Below are 21394 nucleotides of genomic sequence, written 5' to 3'. Positions count from 1 at the left end.
GCAGACAAATCATAGCAGCAGAGCCAAGTGAGGGGATTAGTTGACCGGGAGATAGATCGTCGGGGTGGAAATCTACGACCGGAGATGGAGTCGGAGAGGGAGAAAAAGTCATAGAAGGACGCAGAGTCCTCATTGGCGATAGAGAGCAAAGATGGGGACGAGAGACGAGTCGAGTCCGGGGTTCCGGGAGTGGTGCTGCATAGAATTTGCTAATTGCTCTATTAGCTTAAATTATATATAAAAGATATTTTGGCTCTATGTTAAACCACGTATATGCTCAAATATATGATTAAAAATCTCTTTTTGAGCTTACACAATTAAATTCTAGCTCTAACAAGCTTCCCCGTCTAGATTTTTTGGCTTTAGATTAGCCTTGAAAATAAATAATAAAAATACATAAATAAAAGAAAAATTTACACCCTTGAAATTTGGAGAGACAACATTCTCCTTGAGATTTCCAAGTCTACGGCCTTTGATGCACTAGAGTTGAGTATCTGGTGCTTGATTTTCTAGTATGCATAGAGAATTTGAGAGAGGGGAAATTTTTATATTAATTATATCACAGAGTTAACATTTACAAGATTAATTATATAATAAAATAATTTTTTAATTATGTGGTGAGGTTTATTGATCTAAAATTAGTCGATGGACTGTTTGATGTAACAGTTTTATTGAGGATGGTGTTTTGGATATTTAAAAAACACCCTAGCGTTCTCGATCCCTGGAAGTAGTTTTTATCCTTTTGGAAGCAGTAGTGCTTTCTCCTCTGTCCAAACGAAGTGTTTGAGGTTCCACTGCGAAAGGTGGAGAAGCAGGTTTTAGGAGCATTCTTGCTGAGGTCGAGTTTTTCACTTTCGTAGATAATTTGATTCAGAAATTGTCCATGTCTTGGACCGGGACTGACAATGGAGATTGGTACTGATCAGTTCAACTTAGAAGAGAAGAGATCTATGCGATTATGAGGTGCGCTGTTCGGTCAACTCCTTACCCCAAAATTAATGTTTTAATAGCGGGCTTGGAATCGTTTTGATGGGGGATGGTCATGCTTCATTTTCTTAATTTTCTGCTAGGATATACTTTCGTATCTAGTATATGTATAATCTCCTTTTTCTTTTCGATTTCTTTTATCTAATTACATTTGAAAGCTTATCACTGAACCTGATGACATAGTTAAAAAATAATGTAGACCACTACAGGGTAATCTATTCAATTAGGATGATGATGCTGTGGACGGTAGGTTTCAGATTATAATAGATCAAAGGTAATTTTTCTTTTGCATTATTGTTTTTGGTAACCTTAATAGACGCGGAAAGGAAGAATTGTGTAGTGAACAGACTGGAACTGGGATTCATTGGGAGAGCGACTGTAATTGTATATTTTATGAAGAAAAACTTTCTGGAGGATTTCTGTGGTCGTTCGTGAACAAAGTAGTCTGTTCATCCCTGAAAAAAGAGAAAAGAAAAAAGAAAACTTTGAAAAAATTGATACGTTTGGCTAAGGCTTTGAGAGGTTTAAGGAAGTAGCTGAACCTGGGTGGTAGGCCTCTCCAATTAACTGGAGAGACAATACTTTTGGGTAGTCTAAAGGGATTCGGTAATGTTGGGAAATCTAATCATCTTCCTCCTTATTACCTTGTACTGCTGATTTTGAACTGTTTCTGTGGACATCAGGCACACCATTCATTTTCTGGAAGGGCTTCTTTGGCTGTTAGATTGGTGGGATATTCATTATAATCTCCTTGAGGATTGGGCCTCTGGTTGAGCGCCATATCCAATTTTCTAATATGAGGTCTTAGGTTCCAAGTCTAACCATGGTGTATGGGGTTCAGACACATACACATACACACACACATGCAAAAACAGAAGTTCATAATATCCTTGGAGCAATTTCTGAAGAAACTATGGAACTAGGATACTGAATGGACAGGACTGGAATAAAATAGTATGGCCATTTCTAATGCTTCCAGATTTTATGCATTTGTGTTCTCGAGGTGTTTGATGTGGTGACAAGTTTAGATGGAGTACCTAAAACATTGTATAACTTACAGACATTCATATTTGTTTCAAAGCCACACCTGAGTGGAGATTTTTGTCTCTTGCACTTCATGTATATTGTTCTTCTGTGGAGCTTCTCAAGAAACTCTCTTTGCTACATAAAAATTGGTTTGCTTACTTTTCCCTGGAGTTTTGAAATTCTTGAACAATGACTGGGTTTTTCTTGTCAGTTTGTAACCTCAGTTGTAATGAGACATCTCCTTTAATGTCAACATGGATAATCTACTAAGCTCGTTTTGGACAACCCCTTGCATCTGGGCTTTGGTCACCAGAAGCATTGAATAGCCAAATGTGGTTTCTGTCATTTATACATTAATGTATGTACATGTATCTCTTCTAAAAATTGGTCTATGTTGTGTTGCCACTTTGATTGCAGGTATGGATTATTTTGACACAAGACAAATATAATGTTGCAGTGCCTCGAGGGATTCAAGCATCTGTTTACTGTCCTGATTGGGTGTTGTGATCTCAAATTATACAGGCAGCCAAAAGGCCTTGAGGATCCTGAATTTTTAGCCAGGGAAACAGTTTGTATGTTTAATGGGTTTCTCTTCCTATCTCTATATCAAGATACCCATCAGTTTCGGATGTTTTGATTGGTTAGGCTGGCTCCTAGGTGTTCTTCAGGCTTCACAATCTTAATATCCTCTGTTAATTTATATGCTTGTTACATGAGCCCTTCTTTTCTTCATGCTACTTCAAGTTGTGGAGAAACAAATGGAATTCTTATTGTATTTGTTTGCCTACATGGAAACTGCATTGGAAATTCTGGAATTTCACATTTTGAACAAAAATAAAAGATTCTCTAAGCACATTGCTACTGTTTTCTATTCATTACCATCATTGTCTTTCTTGTTAAGTGTTAACCATGATGCACTGGCCTCCTGACTTATATTCTTGTGAAATTTCTTCTCTTTGGAAAATAGTTTGCTCTCTTAAAGGTTAAATTTTTTACTGGCACTCAATTTTGTGTTGGAAGGGATCCAATATGAGATCTTGCAAGGGTTGCTGGGTCAGAAGCTCTCCTGTGCCCCTCTCTTTACTCGATCTTTTTTGAGTGGTGAGGGATCCCAACATATGCATTGAATTAGTTCCCAGAAGTTTTACTTCTGATAAAATTAGCTGAAACTTAAACATTAGAAGGGAGATTTCTCTTATTTGCTTCTGGTTATATTTATATTAAGAATAGGAATGAGGACAAGCTCATCTAGTTGTGGGATCCTCATGGTTAATTTTTGGTGGCCTCATCTTTTCTAATGATGCTTGAGTTGGCTTCTTAGCCTCTTCACACGTTTTAAGCTCCCCCTAAAGTTATTATCTTCAATTGGTATGTCTCCGAAGCAAAAGTTCTTACAATTGACCAGCTCAAGAGGCATGGTTTTGGATTAATAATTGTCTATGCAAGCTTTTTGGAGATGAACGTGGGACAGTTGATCACCAGTTTACCTCCGCTTCTTTCATTGCCCTTTCTCTTTTTTAGGTTTGGGGATCTTATTTCAGTAGACTTGATGTTCTTTTATGCCTCGTAGCAAGCCACAAAGATTTACTTGAGCAATGTATATCTTAGCCACTACATGAATTGGGTAAAATTCTTTGGCAACCTTGGCTACTCGTCCTCGGTGCTTTTGGAGATAAATAAATTGAAGAACATTCTCCTGCAAATACTCCATTTTTATTGTCATTGTGTTAGTAGCCATACCCAAGGGTAATTTAGTAATGAATATATTCGGGTAGAACGGGTAATTCGGGTGTAAATGGGTAAAGGAATGTTAAAGAGTAAGTTCAAAGGTAGTTTAGTTCAAGAGAGAATAAGTGCAAGGTTATGGTAGAATTGGCACTGGATTAGAAGTAGGGTAAGTTGCTTATTTGAGTAGGATGCTAGAGATGATATTCCTTAATTGAGTAGGATTTTAAGGGCTGTAATCTCTATAAAATAGAATGAATTGGAGGTGTAAAGGGAACTTAGAAAACCCCAAACATGTGCTTATCTCTTTGTCTATTAGCATAATCCAAAACTCATGTCCTTTCTATCTTTCTCACTCAAGTTGGGAGGACGTAACATGTTGTTGAAGAAGCCATATCAAGGAGTCTAAGATGAGTCTCATGAAAAGCATATCTCACAAGCTTCATGGAGTCTAAGGCGAATCTCATGCATGACAAGTCTCACAAGAGAAGCAAGCTCAAAGAAAAAAGCTGGAATAACATATGAAGATTTCCTCTCATTCTCTTAATTTTAGTTTCCTTATTACAACTTATTGTGATTAGAATTAGTCAAATATTCTTGGGTGTAACTAATGACTTTGAGAAAGTTTATTAGTAAGATTCAAGTTGTATTCTATTATAAAGGACATGATGTACGAGAGGAAGACACAATCTCTCTTATTCTTGTCTTAATCAATACTGAAGTGGCTCTCCTTGTGCTCTCCTTTATCTTTCAAGTTTCTTCTCTTCTCTTCTTTTTTATGTTCCATGCTTCCTCATTGAAAATCAACATGGTATTAGAGCATACACGACCTTGACATGGAAAAAGAGAAGCAAAAGAAGATGGAGAAGGAGGGGAAGAAGAAGAAGAAAAAAAAGATGAAGAAAACGAGAAAAGAGAAGTTTTCTTTTTTCTTTTCCTTTTCTTTTTCTTCTTACTTAGTGCCCTTTTTTTTCTTTGGAGTTTGCATTATCATAACCCAATTTTCATATTTCAAATTATATATTGTTGGAAAAATCTTTGAGTCTAGTTTCCAACTCAAAAAAATTTTGTTAATTAGATTTTTCTACAAAGAGAAATTGTCATATGAAGCAGCAAAGGTCAAGCGGTAGGAAGGATTTGAGGAGCAGCAAAAATTTTCGGTTTTTGTGAAGTTTGAGAAGTTTTATGTCATCAAGAAGGATAATTTCTATAGAGAACTATATATCTCATAAGAAAGATCTGTGAGTCTATTTTCTAACACAACAAACCTTTTCTCAATGCGATGTTTCTAGAGTGATTAACACTAGAAGAACCAAATGTTATACTGGTAGCTTGTTGCATGCAAAAATACGAATTTTAATTCGATTTTTTCTTTCTCTTTTTGAGTTGCTATTATTGGTTTGACCAAGTTTCGTATTTTTTTTCAAACTCTAGTCAAGTGTTACCAACGTGAGTATCTTTCCTTCCTTAAGAATTTTTTTTTATTTGATCTCACATTACATGTGTTTCCATAAAATAAGTATTTTCCTACTTGAGTTCAGTTTCTTTTTTTTGACTTAGTTTGAAATTTATAGGTTAGAAAGTCTTATTCCATCATTCTAAATTCCAAATATATTTGTCCTAAATCTCCCTTATTCCAAAATTTATTTCTTGAATAATTTCTTTCCAAATTTGTCAAATTGTGTTAAAAAAACAATTGCCTTACATGAGAATTTTGGTTTTGGAAAGTTTTTATTATTATGTTCCATCTCAAAATTTTCCTTATTGGAGTTTTTTGAAGTTTCCTCAATCATACATGTTTATAGAGGAATTATTTTTTATCTCCTTTTTGAGTCAAACCTGATCATTTTTCATCCATCTATTGGTTTACAAGCATCTTCTTCCTTATTTGGAAGTATAAAGAGTTACATTGTGCGCCTCTTTTTGTTAAATATGAGAGTTGCTATCTTTTTGTTTACAACCTAAATTTCTCAAAGTAGTTTCTTTAATATTTTTTTAAAAATCACTTCAAAACAATGCCTGTAGACCCACTACTTGTAAAGAGCAGGAGTGTGCCTAACATCCAGCTTAATTCAATTTTTTTTCTTACTTGAGTGGTATTTTTGAGCTACCCTTACAAAGCATAAAAAGTGAATAGTCTCTTTTCATTGCCCTAAAATGGGCCAGACCTGCCTTTAAATTTGAGCGGCCATTTCAGACTGGAGTTGGAGTTTTGTCATTGGACTGGGGGTGGTTTTTCTTTTCTCACCTTTAATTTGTGCAAACTAAGGTCTCTTGGCAAAGAACAAAGAGATCTCCGACTTGAGAGGGAGAAGTGGAAGAAGTACAAGAAAGAGGTAACCGATAATGAAGAATTCCACGTGTCGTGATAATAAAATTTAATCAAATTTTAAGTGATCAAAATATTCAAGTAAAGGAGATAATAAGATGAACATTACAAGCAAGATGTGAACAAGAACAAGATGAATTGAGGCAATCAAATTTAACTAGAATTTCGTTTTCAAGTCACAAAGATTAGAATTTTTTTTTTCAGCCACACAATTTCCATGTCCAAGATTTTGCAAATTGAAGTTACAAGTGTTGAAGAAGCCATATCAAAGAGCCTAAGATGACTTTCATAAAAAGCATTTCACACAAGTTTCATGGAGTCTAAGGTGAATCTCATGCAAGACAAGTCTCACAAGGAAAGCAAGCTCAAAGAAAAAAGCTAGAATAAAAGAGGAAAATTTTCTCTTGTTCTCTTAATTTTAGTTTTCTTGTTTCAACTTATTGTGATTGAATTTATTGATTAGGTGTAATTGGGACTTTGGGAAAGTTTATTTTTAGTTGAATTCAAGTTGTATGCCATTATAAAAAGATGATATAAGAGAGCAAGACACGATCTCTCTCATTATTCTCTTAGTCAATACCAAAATGCCTCTCATTGTCTTCTCTTTTTCTCTCTCAAGTTACTTCTCCTCTCTTTTCTTCTATTTTTCATGCTTCCTCTGTGAAAATCAACACAAGTGGTATCAAAGATGACTGTTCTCTGATCTCTTACCATTCATATACTATCTTCGTATTACAAGTTATACTCATAACTGAGTAGGGCCTCTTTAGGACCAAATTCCAGCTTCCCCCATCCTCTAGATTATACATCTGTTGAACTATTTTGAAAGGATCAGTGCCAATCTGAATAGGTACTGAAACTCCAAGGAGGGGCTGATTTCCCAACTAGTGTCAACCCAAAATTTTGTTTGGGACCCACATCTAATCCTATATCTTATGTATTCTTTTAAAATTTTAGTAGTAGCCGCAACTTGATGGTAGGATGTATAACAAGAGCCAATGACCAGGACAAGCGTATCTGAATAGTTGACCATTCTAATATGTACTCAATTGCTTCTTGCTATAAGCAGCTTGTTTCCTACCCAGAGGTCATGTCAATTAAGCCAGATGTGGCATGGAGTTTATTGTCCCTCCAAAGGTAAATATTTTTCTGCAGTGCCTGCTGAAAAGAAGAATTCTTATATTACCTGTGACCAGCTGCAAACAACAAGTACACGACCTTCTCACTTGTGTAAGTCTTGTGGTATCAAAACAGAATCTATTGATGACACTCCTTGAGGGTATGTCCCTTTGCATTTGAGGTCTAGACTTCTTTCTTAAGGAGGTTTGGATTTCACCTGTGTACACCAACAACTCTTCCTGAATTTATTACCAACAATTCCCATCTTAATCTTCCCATGTTGGGGATCCTGTTCTGGAGAATGACTCTAGCAGCAGTGCCTTGGTGCCTTTGTCGAGAGAGAAATGAGCGCACCTTTGCTGAGAATCAAAACTCTAATTGGGGTGCTGTGGGGGGTTGGGAGGATTGTTCATCATATCCTTCAATAGTCAAAACTGGTGAGATTTTTATGAGTTGCCTATGACCACTATTAGTGAGAAATAGAGAAATATAGCTTCTTTCTCTCCTTAAGCCCGTGGTTATTTCTGCTTGGGACACTCTCCCTAATGGATATTGAAAATAAACTTTGATGGTAACTCATTCAGTAACTTGAGGCCGTCGGACTTCAGGGAGTTATAATGACCTTTTGAATGGGTTGAAGCTATATCATAACCATTTTGCATTGAACGGGTTGAAGGTGTTTCATACCCATTTTGCAAAGCCAGTGATAGTTGAAGGTGACTCCAAAGTAATCTCTTAGGCTAAAGGGGACAATACTTATGCGTGGAGATCCAATTAGCAGTTTGCTCAAATGGAGGACCTTTGTCAAAGCCTTTAGATTGATTGGTCTTATGTCTTGTGAGAAGCAAACCCTGAGGCTGATCGCTTGCAAAGATGGTCATTCGCAACAAGAACTAAAAATCTCATTAGGGCAATTTGTTTGCATTTTTTCAATGTTCTTTTGTGTTTTGGGCTTCTTGGTGCTTTAATTGCCTGTTTATTGTTTTTGGTCAGGATTGTTGCCCATTGTGCTCTTTTTGTTCTTCAATCAAGTTTCCTCCTCCTCCTTTATCCCTGTGGCGCCATTGGGACATCTTCCTGGAGATTTTAGATATTACCTCACACTTTTCTTGTATTTGGTTTCACATTCCAAGACCTGCAAATTCGGCAGCTGATGTGCTTACCAAGCAGGGAGTAACCCTCCAATCCCTTGTTGTTAGGGGTTTGCTCTCTTGATTTTGTATTTTTGTTTTTCTTTGTTTATTTATACATCATACATCATTTTCAAAAAAATAAAAAAATAAAGTTTTCTCTATTAAAAAAACAAAACAAGTTATACCTTTTTGAAACGCCCTTTGATTTTACTCTTCAATGCAATAAACATCTCATCAATCTGGTTTTTCTGCAAGGTGAAATTGGCATTGGGAACAACAAATGTTGGGTAGAAAGACAGTTGTAAGTTGTAGAACGAAGCTTCAGTCAACCAACCATTTTGTCATCAAGAACAAAACTTTAAATTGCAAATTAAGTCACATATAAAAACACTTCAACTCTATTTTCAATTTTTTTTTTGTTAAACTGATCTTCCTACAGGGAGAAATCATCACAGAGTCAACAAAGGTTACTTTTTTTTTTTTTTTTTTTTTTTGAATAAAGACTCTCTTGTACATAGGTCTGCTTGCATGAAAAACACAATTTCTTGCCTTGGAAATATCAAAGGCCAGACTTTTATATTGCAATATAGACCTCAAAAGAAAGGTATTTGATTCTAGTTTTTGGAACACCAATCTGTTTATGAATCTGATTTTTCTTCAAAGAGATGCTGGAGTTTGAAGAAATGAAGGTTAGTTTTGAAGAGAAATTGCCAATGCGAGAAAAAGGTCTAGGTGATCTTTTCTAGTTTCATATCGGTAATAGGTGTGTCTCTAGAGTTTTGCAAGTTTTTTTTTCTTTCTTTTTGAATCTTTCGTGTGTCTTTCTTGAACTACACCAAGCTTCGATGATGTAAAAGTTGATTATTTATTTATTTACTTTTCTGCGTTAACAATCTGTTATACCTTCCATCCATTGTTTCCCTCACCCTCATCAGCCCTCATGCCAGCCCCAGCAGTAGTCACCCACTCCACTCTTCTTTGATGGAGTGAAAGTTAAATTTTTTTAAAAAAAAATATGTTATTCCCCCATCCATTGTTTCCCTGACCCCCATTAGCCCCCTTGCCCAGCCCCATCAGCAGCCTCGACGCCAGCCTCATTAGCAACCTTGACACCAGCCTCATCAGCACCCTCAATATTGCCACCACTATTAGTTCCACTGCAGCCAGCACTTGCCTTGATAGTGCACCACCCCATTGCACCCATAATACCTCCTAATATTGCACTGCTCAGAGTTCACGTCTTATTGGTTTTGTTAGACCATGTTGATTAAACAGCATTTTTGCAACTTGGAGCTTGGTTACTCCAAACCATGATCTGCTTTGAGCAATCGATGAAGCTTGAGATTTCAAGCAAGATCACTGCCGAATTGATTGCAATAGACATTTTCCCACTTTCTCAACCAAAAGGTTAGATCCACCATGTTCGTGACCATGACTTCCCTTCAACCTCATGAATCACCTGCTAGCAAATCCAATGGATGCATCCTGCTAAAGAACACTTGTCTTGGTCTAACTGCATGTCAATGTAGCAAGCAACAAGTAGCTTTGTAGTTGGAAAAGGCTGAGCTCCACCCACCGCCAACATGCATAATTGGTTCTTGAATTTTTTTTCCTTCCACAAAAGGCAACACTGGAGTACTTTTGCGAGCCCCCATGGATTTTTGACATTTCTTTTTGGTCAACATAGCACCATCGCTGCAAATGCTAATGACTTTTGGTGGCTTATGACTTGAGTACCATCCAGTTCTCCTTTGGATGCAAATGTCTTCAACAATGCAAACCCATGGGACAACAAATGACAACAACAACACTAGTTGTGTCCGAATCTTGAGGTCAAGGTTCCTCAAGGAAGAGTGGTGTTAAATATCAAGTAAGTGCATTTTGGTCATTTTACATGATCTGTATTAGTCTATAGTGGGGTCAATGAGATTAGGTATTTGTTAGAAGTCTATGGTCCAAATTACATGTCAATTTGATGTGTAGTTAGAGAATTATGTGTTTTTGAGTTATGAGGTGTAATTATGTGATGTGGACTACTAGTCACTTGAGTCATAAATAAAAGAGAAAGGGGGGTCAACTTATTCCTCTAATCTCGACTTTTCTCAATTTATTTTCTCCTTTTCTATCTCTTCTTCTCTCTTCTCTCTTTATCTTCTGTCTTCTTCATTTTTTCATTTTTTTCATGTTATCACATCAGTAAGGTCCTGCTGCTCTCTGGTTGATCGATAATGCATTGTTTGCATTGATCAATAATCCTTGTTATTTAGAAGTTTGTCATCCACCACTATTGCCTGAATCATGGTTGAAGAAGTTCTAGCCAGCATGTTTGAAAAATCTGATCGTTTGAAACTTATTACCATTCCTCTCTAAGGTTTGTCAAACTATCTATCTTGGTCACAGTTTGTCAAGCGATTCCTAATTACCAGGGATCTGATTGAGCACTTAACTAAACCAGCACCAACGGTGGACATTTATGATGCTGCTTACAAAAAGATGCTCAAGGAAGACACTATGGTCGTTTTACTCGATCTTTTTTGCATGAAGAAGTAGCAGTAGAAGGCAAAACAGAAATTTAGAATATGATTCCACCAAACCGATAAAACTTTTAGACTTTCCAATTCATGAGAAAAATATGAATTGAGAGGTAAAATGTGGGTTCAAAAAGAATAAACTGAACTCTTTAGACTAGAAGACGAGTAATGAAGCCAAGGAAACTTATTTGGGTTGTGTAGCAACGAAAAAAACAGTTTTGAGAGCAATTTGTAGCAACAGATTACAACACCGAGCTGTAACTCATGAGCCCTAGAATCTTTACTCTCTGATACCATGTCAAATTCTACGATTCAGTACATTTTAATCAATACTTCTTAAACCTTGAGACAGAGCTTTTCCTTAGATATTTGTTAGGAGAAGAAAGAAGAAGACTTGGAGAGGGAGAGAGAATTCACGTGAGAGAAGCGAGGGAGGAAGAGTGAAGACGTGTGAGAATTGTTGAGTGGATTAGGGCTTGAATGCCCACTCCCTCTAACATGGTTTATTTATAATCTTTGAGCAACGAATAGAAGTACAAATATACTCTTCATAAGCAGGGTAAAAAGGGAAATAATGGAAACATTACATTATACTTCCAACACTAGCCATCTGATCTAATATATATGGATATTGGTGTAACAGATAAATTATACCCTATAAGAAATAATTACAAATTATATGGATATTGGTTTCCAATTTCTAATTTGTTTACTTATTCTATCAGGGAACTTTCTCTCTCTCTCTCTTGAACATGACATTTGGAAAACTGTTGAAAAAGCATAACATTCATATATGGTTAGTTGGCATGACATTTCTAGTACAATTGTTAAGCATATTTAGTGGCATCAGGAGTATAAAATGAACCATTTATTGCTCATCAAATCTGATCACAAATTTTTGTCATACACGTGTTAGTTTTTTGTTTCTCTGTTTTATAAAGTTAAATACTGACCCAACTCGTGTTTATAACTCTGCTTTATCTGTTTGCAGTCAGTGTTAGTGAAATTGAAGCACTATATGAACTTTTTAAGAAGATTAGCAGTGCTGTGATTGATGATGGGCTGATCAACAAGGTCAGTTGGCTCTTGGCTCTTTTGATTGTTCAGTGGAGAATGAAAACAAATTGGTATATATATATATATATATGCAACCCTCTACTTATTCTCTACTTCCATTTATACTGACATAAGTTCTATGTAATTTCAGGAAAAGTTCCAATTGGCACTGTTCAAAACAAACAAAAAAGAGAGCTTATTTGCTGATCGGGTATACTCTTTGTTATTGAACATTATCACTTTCTATTTGAATTTTGCATATAGTTTCTAGGCATTTGGCTCATCTCTTTACAATTGTGCTAAAAAAAGGTCTTGCATGTAGACCTATATCATCTTTGACATTCTTTTTTAAGTTAACCATCTTGTGATAATTTGTGTTCATTTTGGAGATGCCTGTAGCTACAGAGTGTTCAAGTGGGCTCTTCACATGCAACATAGTTTTTCTCTTAGAATGAATACACCTTTTAGAAGCAACATTGTGCTGAAACTTGCAAAATCATATATCTATAGTTGTTAACAATCATATTGGCTTGAGGATGCTATCCAGTGCTATCAGTAAGCCCTTGAATAATGGATGGGCAATCAGCTAAACTTTCAAAATTGGACACTGGAGATGGCATGTCATGATTAGGAGAGGACATTTGAAGACATTGGAACGTATTTCTTTTTGTTTACTTAATTAGTCTTGATGCCTGCAAAATTTTCGTTGGCATTGACTGAAAAGTAATGGTACTCAGAGAGTTGGGGGAACTTATAAAGAAGAATTAATTTGATGAAGAGCAATATTTATTTCTTCATGTCTCTCAATTATATTTTTCCGATCTTTTGATCTTTGTAAATCACTTGGTATGGCTGAACCACTAATAAGCAATGATACAAAAAACTTCTTTCTGATTCTCTGCATGCTGCTGTAGTTTCAAGTTGTATAAGGTAATCCTTTTCCTTTTGATAATATATTATTTGGGTTATCCTGTGAGTGATGTAAGGAAGCTATCCTCTAGAGAAGTAACCTTGGAGGTCCCACTATATTAAATTTTACATAACTATTTGATAGACAAAATGGACTTGTTTTGGGGGGAAAAAGGTGAAAGCATGTTTACAAGGTTCTGTAAGTGATCCTAATTTTTCTTTATAATCTCCAACATTATTTATCAGTAAATTGTACAGCTTAGTGAGTCACACATAAAACGTGCTTCAAGATGGCTATTTGAGTGGGCTTTTGCTTGTTAGTTGTCTCCACTTTTTGTTTTTGTTTTTAAGAAATATCCTGCCACATGATTAACTGGAACAAGAGTAATTTAGTTTCCACTTAAAATTTTGTTTGAGTATCCAGTGGTTTTTGATAAAGGAATGTTTATTTTTTTTAATTATCTAATCTTTTGTGCTGCTGCTGCTTCTTTTTTTTCCTTAAAATTTTCTGTATGTCTATTAAAAAAGAAAAGGGAAACATTCCCATAACTTCGCATTTTACAAAGCGTACAATAATATCTCTTTGGTTTTGCTGCACTTCAATTTTTACAGGTCTTTGACTTGTTTGATACTAAGCACAATGGAATATTAGGCTTTGAGGAGTTTGCACGTGCCCTGTCTGTCTTCCATCCCAATGCTCCTATTGATGATAAGATTGAATGTAAGTTGTTGTGCATCTTTGCTTGCTTCTGGTGTGATAAGGTTCTGTGCATCCATTGCCTGGGATCTTCAATAACTTTATAACAGCCTGACCTCAATGGGGCATGTCATCTACATTTGTGAAAAAACTGTTTTGGTGGAATCTACTGGCTAATCACTGTTCTCACACTTGAACAATGTACTTGAAATAAAACTCGTTAGAGTTTAAAGTAATATAAGAATGGAAGACCATACTTTTACTTGGTAATTGTTGTTAGTTTGTCTTTTTTCTTGTCATCAACTACTCAATTGTTCCGTTGGTTTTTTAGTTGATTTTTATGGACTTGCAGTTTCTTTTCAACTATATGATCTCAAGCAACAAGGGTTCATTGAGAGACAAGAGGTAAGATGTTGCTACCTTACATAATGTGATGATTTATTTTAGGATATGTATTAAAGTTTATTGTTAGCTTACTGCTAAAATGCTCATGAAGAGACAGGTTTATGGTCTCTCTCTCTCTCTTTATCTCATGCGTGCATGTGCATACGCCTTTGAGGATTCCTTTGAGGATTCTTAGTTTGAGTAAAAATTGTTACCAATGTGCTAAATTCGAAGCATCTGTTAGTCACATTATATGAGGTATCTCTTTTGCATGTCTGATTCTCTTAACCTATAAAACAACCCTTGCCAAGCTTTTGTTTATTTAGATGGTTCCTTCAGATAGGAGGATTATAGTTCTGCCAAATTACATGTAACCTGTTTTGACATTGTTATATTTTGAATGTGCTGTTCCATTCTTGTCATTTTTTACTTCTTAATGAAGGTTTATTCCAAAAAGCTCTTAGATCCCTTCTTGTATAGTAATCTAAATGAAGCTTTTGGCCCAAAAACAAAAGGTTGTGATTGTTTTTTTTTATTTTATAACTGCTTAAAATTTTAAATCTTGCATTTGATTTATAATTATGATGTTTATTTTGTGTTTGCCTTGAAAATTTTCTTCTATTTGTTTAAACATTTCCATGATTCATATTTGGCATGTATGCTACATTGAATTTTCTTCTTTTATGGGTAATGTTAATAATATCGTAGTCCTGAAAGCAGTACATCCCCAAAGCCAGCGCTTGCTATCAGTACTGGAGATTATGACAAGAGCAATGATGTCATTTATTGCTGGCTTATTACTATCATCTTGGTCTTGTTAAAGCATTTAGGTAGGGACTAGCTAATAGTTTGGTATCTGATCTTTAGGTGAAGCAAATGGTCGTAGCCACTCTTGCGGAATCTGGAATGAACCTTACTAATGATGTCATAGAAAGTATCATAGATAAGGTGCTGTATCACATACTTTTGTTTTTTTTTTTTTTTGTTTTTTTTTTTTTTTGTTTTTTGTTTTGTTTCTTATTGTGTTAGAATCTGTGCATTATGATGATTATTTTCAAACTTTAGTTATCAAACTTTTTCATGTTTTATCCAAAAGAAGTTTATTTCATGCTTAATGTCATGATTCTTGGTAGTGCATCCCATAGTGTGTATTATGGCTATTTGCCCTTTTAATCCTTGTGAATACCAATAAGTTTCATTTGATTGCTTATTTTAAAATCTTATTGTTTGATTTGAGTATTCCTTTTCAGACATTTGAGGAGGCTGATACCAAACATGATGGGAAGATTGATAAGGAAGAATGGCGAAGCCTCGTGTTACAACACCCCTCTCTTTTGAAGAATATGACCCTCCAATATCTCAAGTAAGTTTCATGGCCTTTTGCTTGTTGATTTTCTATCCAACATGCAAATGTAGGACAATTTCTTGTCCTGTGTTTTGAGGTGTGCAAATTGTTCGTGGGATAATCCTGCATGGATCAATATCTAGAAAAGTCATGTGGTTATTAGTTGGCAAATTCGCTTTAATTTTGGCTAATCATTTTTGAATGGACTTCAAATCAACTTTAACTTGGTATATTGGGAATAATCCCATAGGGATTAATATTTGGAAAAGTCACGTGGCTATTTGTTGGGAAAATGTCTCATAACTTTGGCTAGTCATTTTGGGAGGATGAACTTAGACCCAACTTTTATATAGTATCAGAGCAAGTTGTTTCCTTCTAGACCCAGTTTGTACCCATTTAGTTTGTGCCCCCTTATTTTATGTCTTCGCATCTGTGAAGGGGAGTGTTAGTGAGAGTAATTCCACATGGGGCAATATCAAGAAAAGTCATGTGGTTATCAGCTAGTCATTTTAAAATACACGTGGACTTGATTTTAACATTGGATTAGAGCAGGAATTTGCCTTGTTTTTTTTTGAAATGTGTGTATATTGATAAACAGAAGAAAGGAATACAACCTAGCTTTGGGGGCCGGACTCCACAACAAAGTGTTGGAGAGACACACCCGCTTTAGCCTGAGAGTCTGCTAAGTGATTAGCAAAGCGTGGAATTTGTTTCCATATACAATTTAACCCTGAAAGTAAATTATAGATTTCTTTAAACATATCCCAATGTCGCCAAGGAGGTTGACCATGGTTTGCACACCAATTGATGACTACTGTTGAATCGCCTTCAATACAGAGGGGGCCTGAGAGATGGCTGGTGAAGACCTTGAGCCCGTGCAGAAGGCCAGAAAGTTCTGCAGTAGTCGCGTTTGTGTTGCCAAGGGGACCAGCATAAGAGAAGAGGAGTTCGCTATTTTCATTATGGATAACACCATCGAAACCTGTAGGACCAAGGCAGCCTAACGCACTGCCATCAAAATTGATCTTTATGCATCCAGGTGGAGGGGGGGTCCATGTGGCCATAGTAGGGGGGCCGAGAGGGTAGGGACATCTCAGCAATAGATTGCCAGTTTCCTCTGAAGTTTTGTGCCACTGAATTTTTTGAATTCTTTTCTGTTTAAGAGCCAAACAGAGACTTAACTAGATATTTGCACAGTCAAAACCTCAATAGGACAAGATTTGAATTTGAATTTCCTTTTGTTACGTTCTTTCCAGAGAGCCCAGATAATATGTCCAATGCAGCAAGATAAAATCATTTTCCCATGCTTTGGAAGTTGCAAATTGACAAGTGAGAGGATGGTGTCAGCAAGGTTTCTCGATGCACATAATTGGAGGCCAATTTTGTTTAAAAGGGATGTCTAAACTTCGTAGGCATACTGACAAGAAAGAAGGACGTGAGTTGCTATTTCTGGGTATTTGTGCAGAAGGGCCAGTGATGGTCTAAGATAGAAGTGCCCCTACGAATTAAAACATTAGAGGTTAGGATTTTGTTTCTGAAGGCAGACCAAATGAAAAACTTAGCACGAGGAGGGGGGCAAACAGATCCTAGGCATGGGCCGCAGTGTGCTTTGGGTGATCTAATAGGTTGTTTTAGAATGCATAGGCAGAAGATGTGGAGAAAGATCCCTTTGGACACGGAGTCTTGTACCCTTTTAGTTTATATCTCATTTGTGTTGTTCGCATCTTGGGCCCATTATTTGTTTGATTAGGCTAGGGCTTCAAGTGGGATCCCCTAAAGGGCTTCAAAACGTAGTAATCATCATCCAAATGACAGTAGGAGCCATCAACCAATTGGTCATGGCAGGAAGAAAAAAGATAAAAAATGAATTTCTTACCCTACCAGTCCAAAAGTGTTCAAAGAACCTTCAATAGGGTTGTTGAATGAAGAAGAAGAGGTCACAAACTAGAGAAAGATCTGCCCAAGACTGCCTTCACTACTCAGATACCATATAAAGAAGAAGATTTGAGAGAGAAAGAGGGAAAAAAGTCTGAGAACAGAGAGGGAGAAGAAGTAACAAGGGCTGCATTGGAGTTTGTGCCAGAAAAGGATGCTCCCCCTTCTATTTATCACTTAAAGTTATAATTACAGGAAAGGACAAAAATGCCCTTGGTTACAAAAACACTTATAACTTATACAATACAATTCTGATTTGAGTGACACTTGAAACATAAGAGCTTAATGAAATTATTTATCTAAAAGAACCATGCTAAGACAATCAGTATATGTGAAATAACTAAAATACCCTCAGACTGATATTTTAACAACATTCATTTTTTATGCCTTAGTTTTACTCTCTGATATTGTTATTGATGAGATTGCAAGCTTATTTATCTCTCAGATACTAGTGCAGATGTCTTCTTCTGAAGAATCACCTTTATTTATCTAAAAACTTAGCCCTCACAATTTCATACTCTAGCCCAAGAGAACGAAGAAATTGAGCTACGTGCAACTCTTCCTATTGTCTAGTTGTCTTGTGTACATTCTCAATCCCACTGTTTAGTTGTCTCATGTACATCCCTAATCCCACTGTCTAGTTGTCTCATGTACATCCCCAATCCCATTGTCTAGTTGTCTCGTGTACATTCCCAGTCTCACTGTCCAGTTGTCTCATGTACATCCCCAATCCCACTGTCTGGCTGTCTCATGTACATCCCCAATCCGACTATCTAGTTTCTCATGTACATCCCCAATCCCTCTGTCTAGGTGTCTCATGTACATCCCCAGGGATGGCAAATCCTAGTTTCATGCTTTAAAGCATTCATTTGACCCATAAATTCAGCAATAGACTTGTTTCCTCTTGCATAGAGAAGAATTTGGTGTACAATTCGAACAACCTAGATAGATTTCATTTTTTGGAAAATCTCTTCTTCAGTGCATCTAAAATTTCCTTATTTGTTTCATAGTACAACACTAGACTAATCACAGAAGGCTTCATACTATTTAGCAACTAGGTCATAATTGATGAGTGGAAAAAAGTACCACATTGAGAAATAAAAAAAAAAAAAAAGATTGAGCAATAGGCTTCCTAAATGTGTAGTTTTCTCGGGATTGAACTGGGCTCAATATAACATTGTTATCAGAGTAGGATGTTTGCATGGGCTGAGACCCAGTTTGTGCTCTCTAGGTTATGTGTTGGGGGCTCCATGTGGTAGGAATCTGTGTTGTGAGCTCCATGAGGTAGGAATCTGTGTTGTGAGCTCCATGAGGTGGGAAGTTGTGCCCATGTCTTAAGCCTGTAAGCTTGGACACGAGGGGAAGTGTTGAGTGGGAGAAAGTCCCATATTGAGAAATTGGAAGAAAATGAGTTATAAAATAGAGCAATAAGTTTCCTAGTGGCTAGTCATTTTAGTTTGAAACCGGGTTCAATTCAATAATAATCAGTGCATTCTCCTTGACCCATTGTGCAGTAGCAAGAGACAAAGGAGAATCTCTAATGCAGATCTCCTTTTCATGAACTCGAAAGAAAATTTTTACAACTCTAGCCCATAGAAGGTAGTTGGTGGTTTCCAATTTAATGGTAGTAAGCTAAATATTAGCATTAATTTTCTCATCAGAATATGGCTTCTCTTCACTAGGCTCAGAAGTCAACACCTTCCGTCAATCAAATTCGAAATACTGGCAGATTTATACTCTTGAGATACCACAGACCAAACAATCTCAACTGCAGAATTCAATTTCAGCCACAAGAAATCAACACAAAGATCACAAAACTTCTGACCCTCTAAAACTTTGGGCAGACACGATCAACAACACATCTCAAGTATGAATAGCCAAAATAAAACACAGAAATGGAGAATATTAAGGCATAAACACGACAGACCCAATCCAGAAGAAAAAACGACTCTTTGGCACTAAGAAATCACTTCCATAAAAGAGTCCAGACAGAAACAGCACTTTCCAGGTCTGTGCACATCAAGAATACAAGGCTGGAAGCTTTAAACACAGAGAGAACTGTCAGGGGCACTCAAGCAGGTCTACCCACTAACACCAGCAACCAATTGGTTGAGGTGTACAAAAGACAGAACAGAAATCCCTTGGGCCTCTCAGCATGTTACATCTGATTTTCCCTAAAAAGTGCTCCCATATAAGAGAGTATTGAGGAAGGAAGTTCTAAAGATCCTACCAGGGCCTTGTAGTCTGCTTAATACCATGTCAAGTAGTGGCTAGAGTTTAGAAGAAATTTTAAGGGAGAAAAGCAAGAGCTGATGCTGCCACAGAAAGATGTGGTAGACGTCAGGGCAAAACTTGGCCCCTGTTACCTGCTTTTATGCACTTAATTTATTTTTATATAAAAGGACTAATATACCAGTACCACTCTCTCTTATTTACTTTGTATATGTCATGGTTAAGCAGCATAACATAAAGCCTGGAAATGTAAGCCTAACACTTATAAGAGAGGGAACTCAATGACCTAACTACCCACAAGCAAAGTGACCAAAACACCCTTGATTTACTACTCCAAACATTTTTCATATTTCTGGCTTGGTATTTGTTTCTAAGGCCTAGATTGAGAGGGGAGGAAATAACCACATACAGGTTATTGTCAGGAAATACACTAATTAATCGGAAAAAAAAAAAAACCTCATAACTACTGTTCATTTTGAGATAGACCTGGATGCAACTTTAACAAGCATTATTCTGGCTACCAAGCAACTTGAAAGATGTTTTAACCTGTTCTAAGACAATGTGAGTGATTTGCTCACAATGATAGCTAGTGAAAAGAAATCCACTTTGCCCATAGATTTCTTGTGGTCCATTTATGATCGAGGTGATCTAAGTTTGAGCTATAGATTTTTCCCTTATGTAGCTAGCTTGATCTGCATTTGGTAGGAGATGTCAGGCATGCCCCAACAACTCTGAGAAATGTTGACAAAGCCTTAATTATCCGGCTTTATCACGAATGCCTTCTGTCACTTTTAACCATTTGGAAAATAGCTGTGCCGTTTTTACTCTTCTGGTGCTTCCTTGAGGAAAATGTGGTTTTCTCGGTAACTTTCCAATGTTCAGTCAATTTGTTATATAATGTGTGTTTTATGTTGACCTGGCTTTATCTTTGCGCAGGGATATCACTACAACATTTCCGAGCTTTGTTTTTCACTCTCAAGTAGATGACACCTGAGGTTTTGATCTCAATCTAGCAGGCGGTTGGGTTTTATTGGTGGTTTTTATTATGTGGATTCTGTCAATCTCTGGAGCTCTGAAGAAGGTTGCTTCATGAGGTTTGAGATTATGATAGCAAAAGAATACATTTGGGGGTTCCTAGATTCCATTGTATGGAACCTTGAGACTCTATTGAGAGATTCTGTTTTGGGGTGTTTGTTATTATTGTATATTGGATTACCAAATCACATGTGAATCAATTGCATCCAATAACACACGAAAAATAAACACTAGCAGCATACTTTTACAATTTATAAGCGGAGCCACCTATTGATGGTTCTCCCCCTCATTTCGGATCGGTCGGCCTCCCACTCATTGTCGATGCTTGCCGTCTGCCCACTTGTCCTTCTCGGCGACGGAAATTTCCGCATCGCAGGAAAAGAGGCGGGGGGCGCAGACGATTGAACAGCCGGAGATGCCATTTTTTTCACATCCGTCCTGGCACGCGTAGAAGCAATCCTTGAAAGGCCTAAAGGCATCCGTCTCCTTGACGGGGCTCGCCAGCAACACCACGCACAGCATTGCCACTATCAGGCTCCTCCCCTCCATTTTCGTAAGTCTCTCTTTGCTTCGAATTTTCTTCTTCGATTTTGTAATTTGAATCTTCTTTGTCCTAGCAAGCGGGTCTATATCTGTCTCACTCTTCCCTCTTTCTCGATATCCTGAGAGGGAGAGCACTCACTTCTGTTCTTCGCGATCGTAGAGAGGGAGGACTTAAATCTTAATAGGCGGTGAGCTGGTCCTGGAAGTTAGTCACAGAACAGTCTTTCTCTTGAATTTGATTGTGTGTGGAGGAGAAGAAAGAGGGGAAAAGTAGCTATTTTTAGGCTTTCAGATAATTAGGTTTCCTCTAAAATCTTCTCTTCCGTTAGTTCTGAACGGTGTAACTGACAATTTGATTTGCTGAGCAATAATGCACAGAGAAACAGCTCTTTTCTGTTTCATTATCAA

General features: G+C 36.8%; 1 protein-coding gene across 2 annotated transcripts; it reads left to right on the top strand.

The window, feature by feature from the left end:
- The first annotated feature begins 716 nt into the window (after positions 1–716).
- LOC137933947 (calcineurin B-like protein 3) lies at positions 717–21390 on the top strand. 2 transcript variants are annotated; one of them, XM_068778087.1, is made up of 9 exons: positions 717–963; positions 2536–2585; positions 11842–11924; positions 12058–12117; positions 13428–13536; positions 13865–13917; positions 14764–14844; positions 15147–15259; positions 20345–21390. In XM_068778087.1, exons 1-9 carry the CDS (start codon positions 959–961, stop codon positions 20400–20402), a joined length of 612 nt encoding a protein of 203 aa, XP_068634188.1. In that variant the 5' UTR covers positions 717–958; the 3' UTR covers positions 20403–21390. The 2 variants fall into 2 exon arrangements, with proteins under 2 accessions (XP_068634188.1, XP_068634187.1); XM_068778086.1 differs by having other exon boundaries at positions 2431–2585.
- Positions 21391–21394: the final 4 nt, after the last annotated feature.

Source organism: Aristolochia californica, unplaced genomic scaffold (assembly GCF_029961685.1).
Source record: "Aristolochia californica isolate CCGP_79_NKW_82.1479 unplaced genomic scaffold, dmAriCali1.0.hap1 SCAF_6, whole genome shotgun sequence".
NCBI classification, from domain to species: domain Eukaryota; kingdom Viridiplantae; phylum Streptophyta; class Magnoliopsida; order Piperales; family Aristolochiaceae; genus Aristolochia; species Aristolochia californica.
This window is presented reverse-complemented; position numbering and strand designations above follow the sequence as displayed.

Coding starts and splice junctions, on each gene's coding strand:
- LOC137933947 (XM_068778086.1), top strand. CDS start 2,462: ATGTTGCAGTGCCTCGAGGGATTCAAGCATCTGTTTACTGTCCTGATT. Junction 11,925..12,057: donor ATGATGGGCTGATCAACAAG/GTCAGTTGGCTC, acceptor ATGTAATTTCAG/GAAAAGTTCCAATTGGCACT. Junction 13,537..13,864: donor TATTGATGATAAGATTGAAT/GTAAGTTGTTGT, acceptor ATGGACTTGCAG/TTTCTTTTCAACTATATGAT.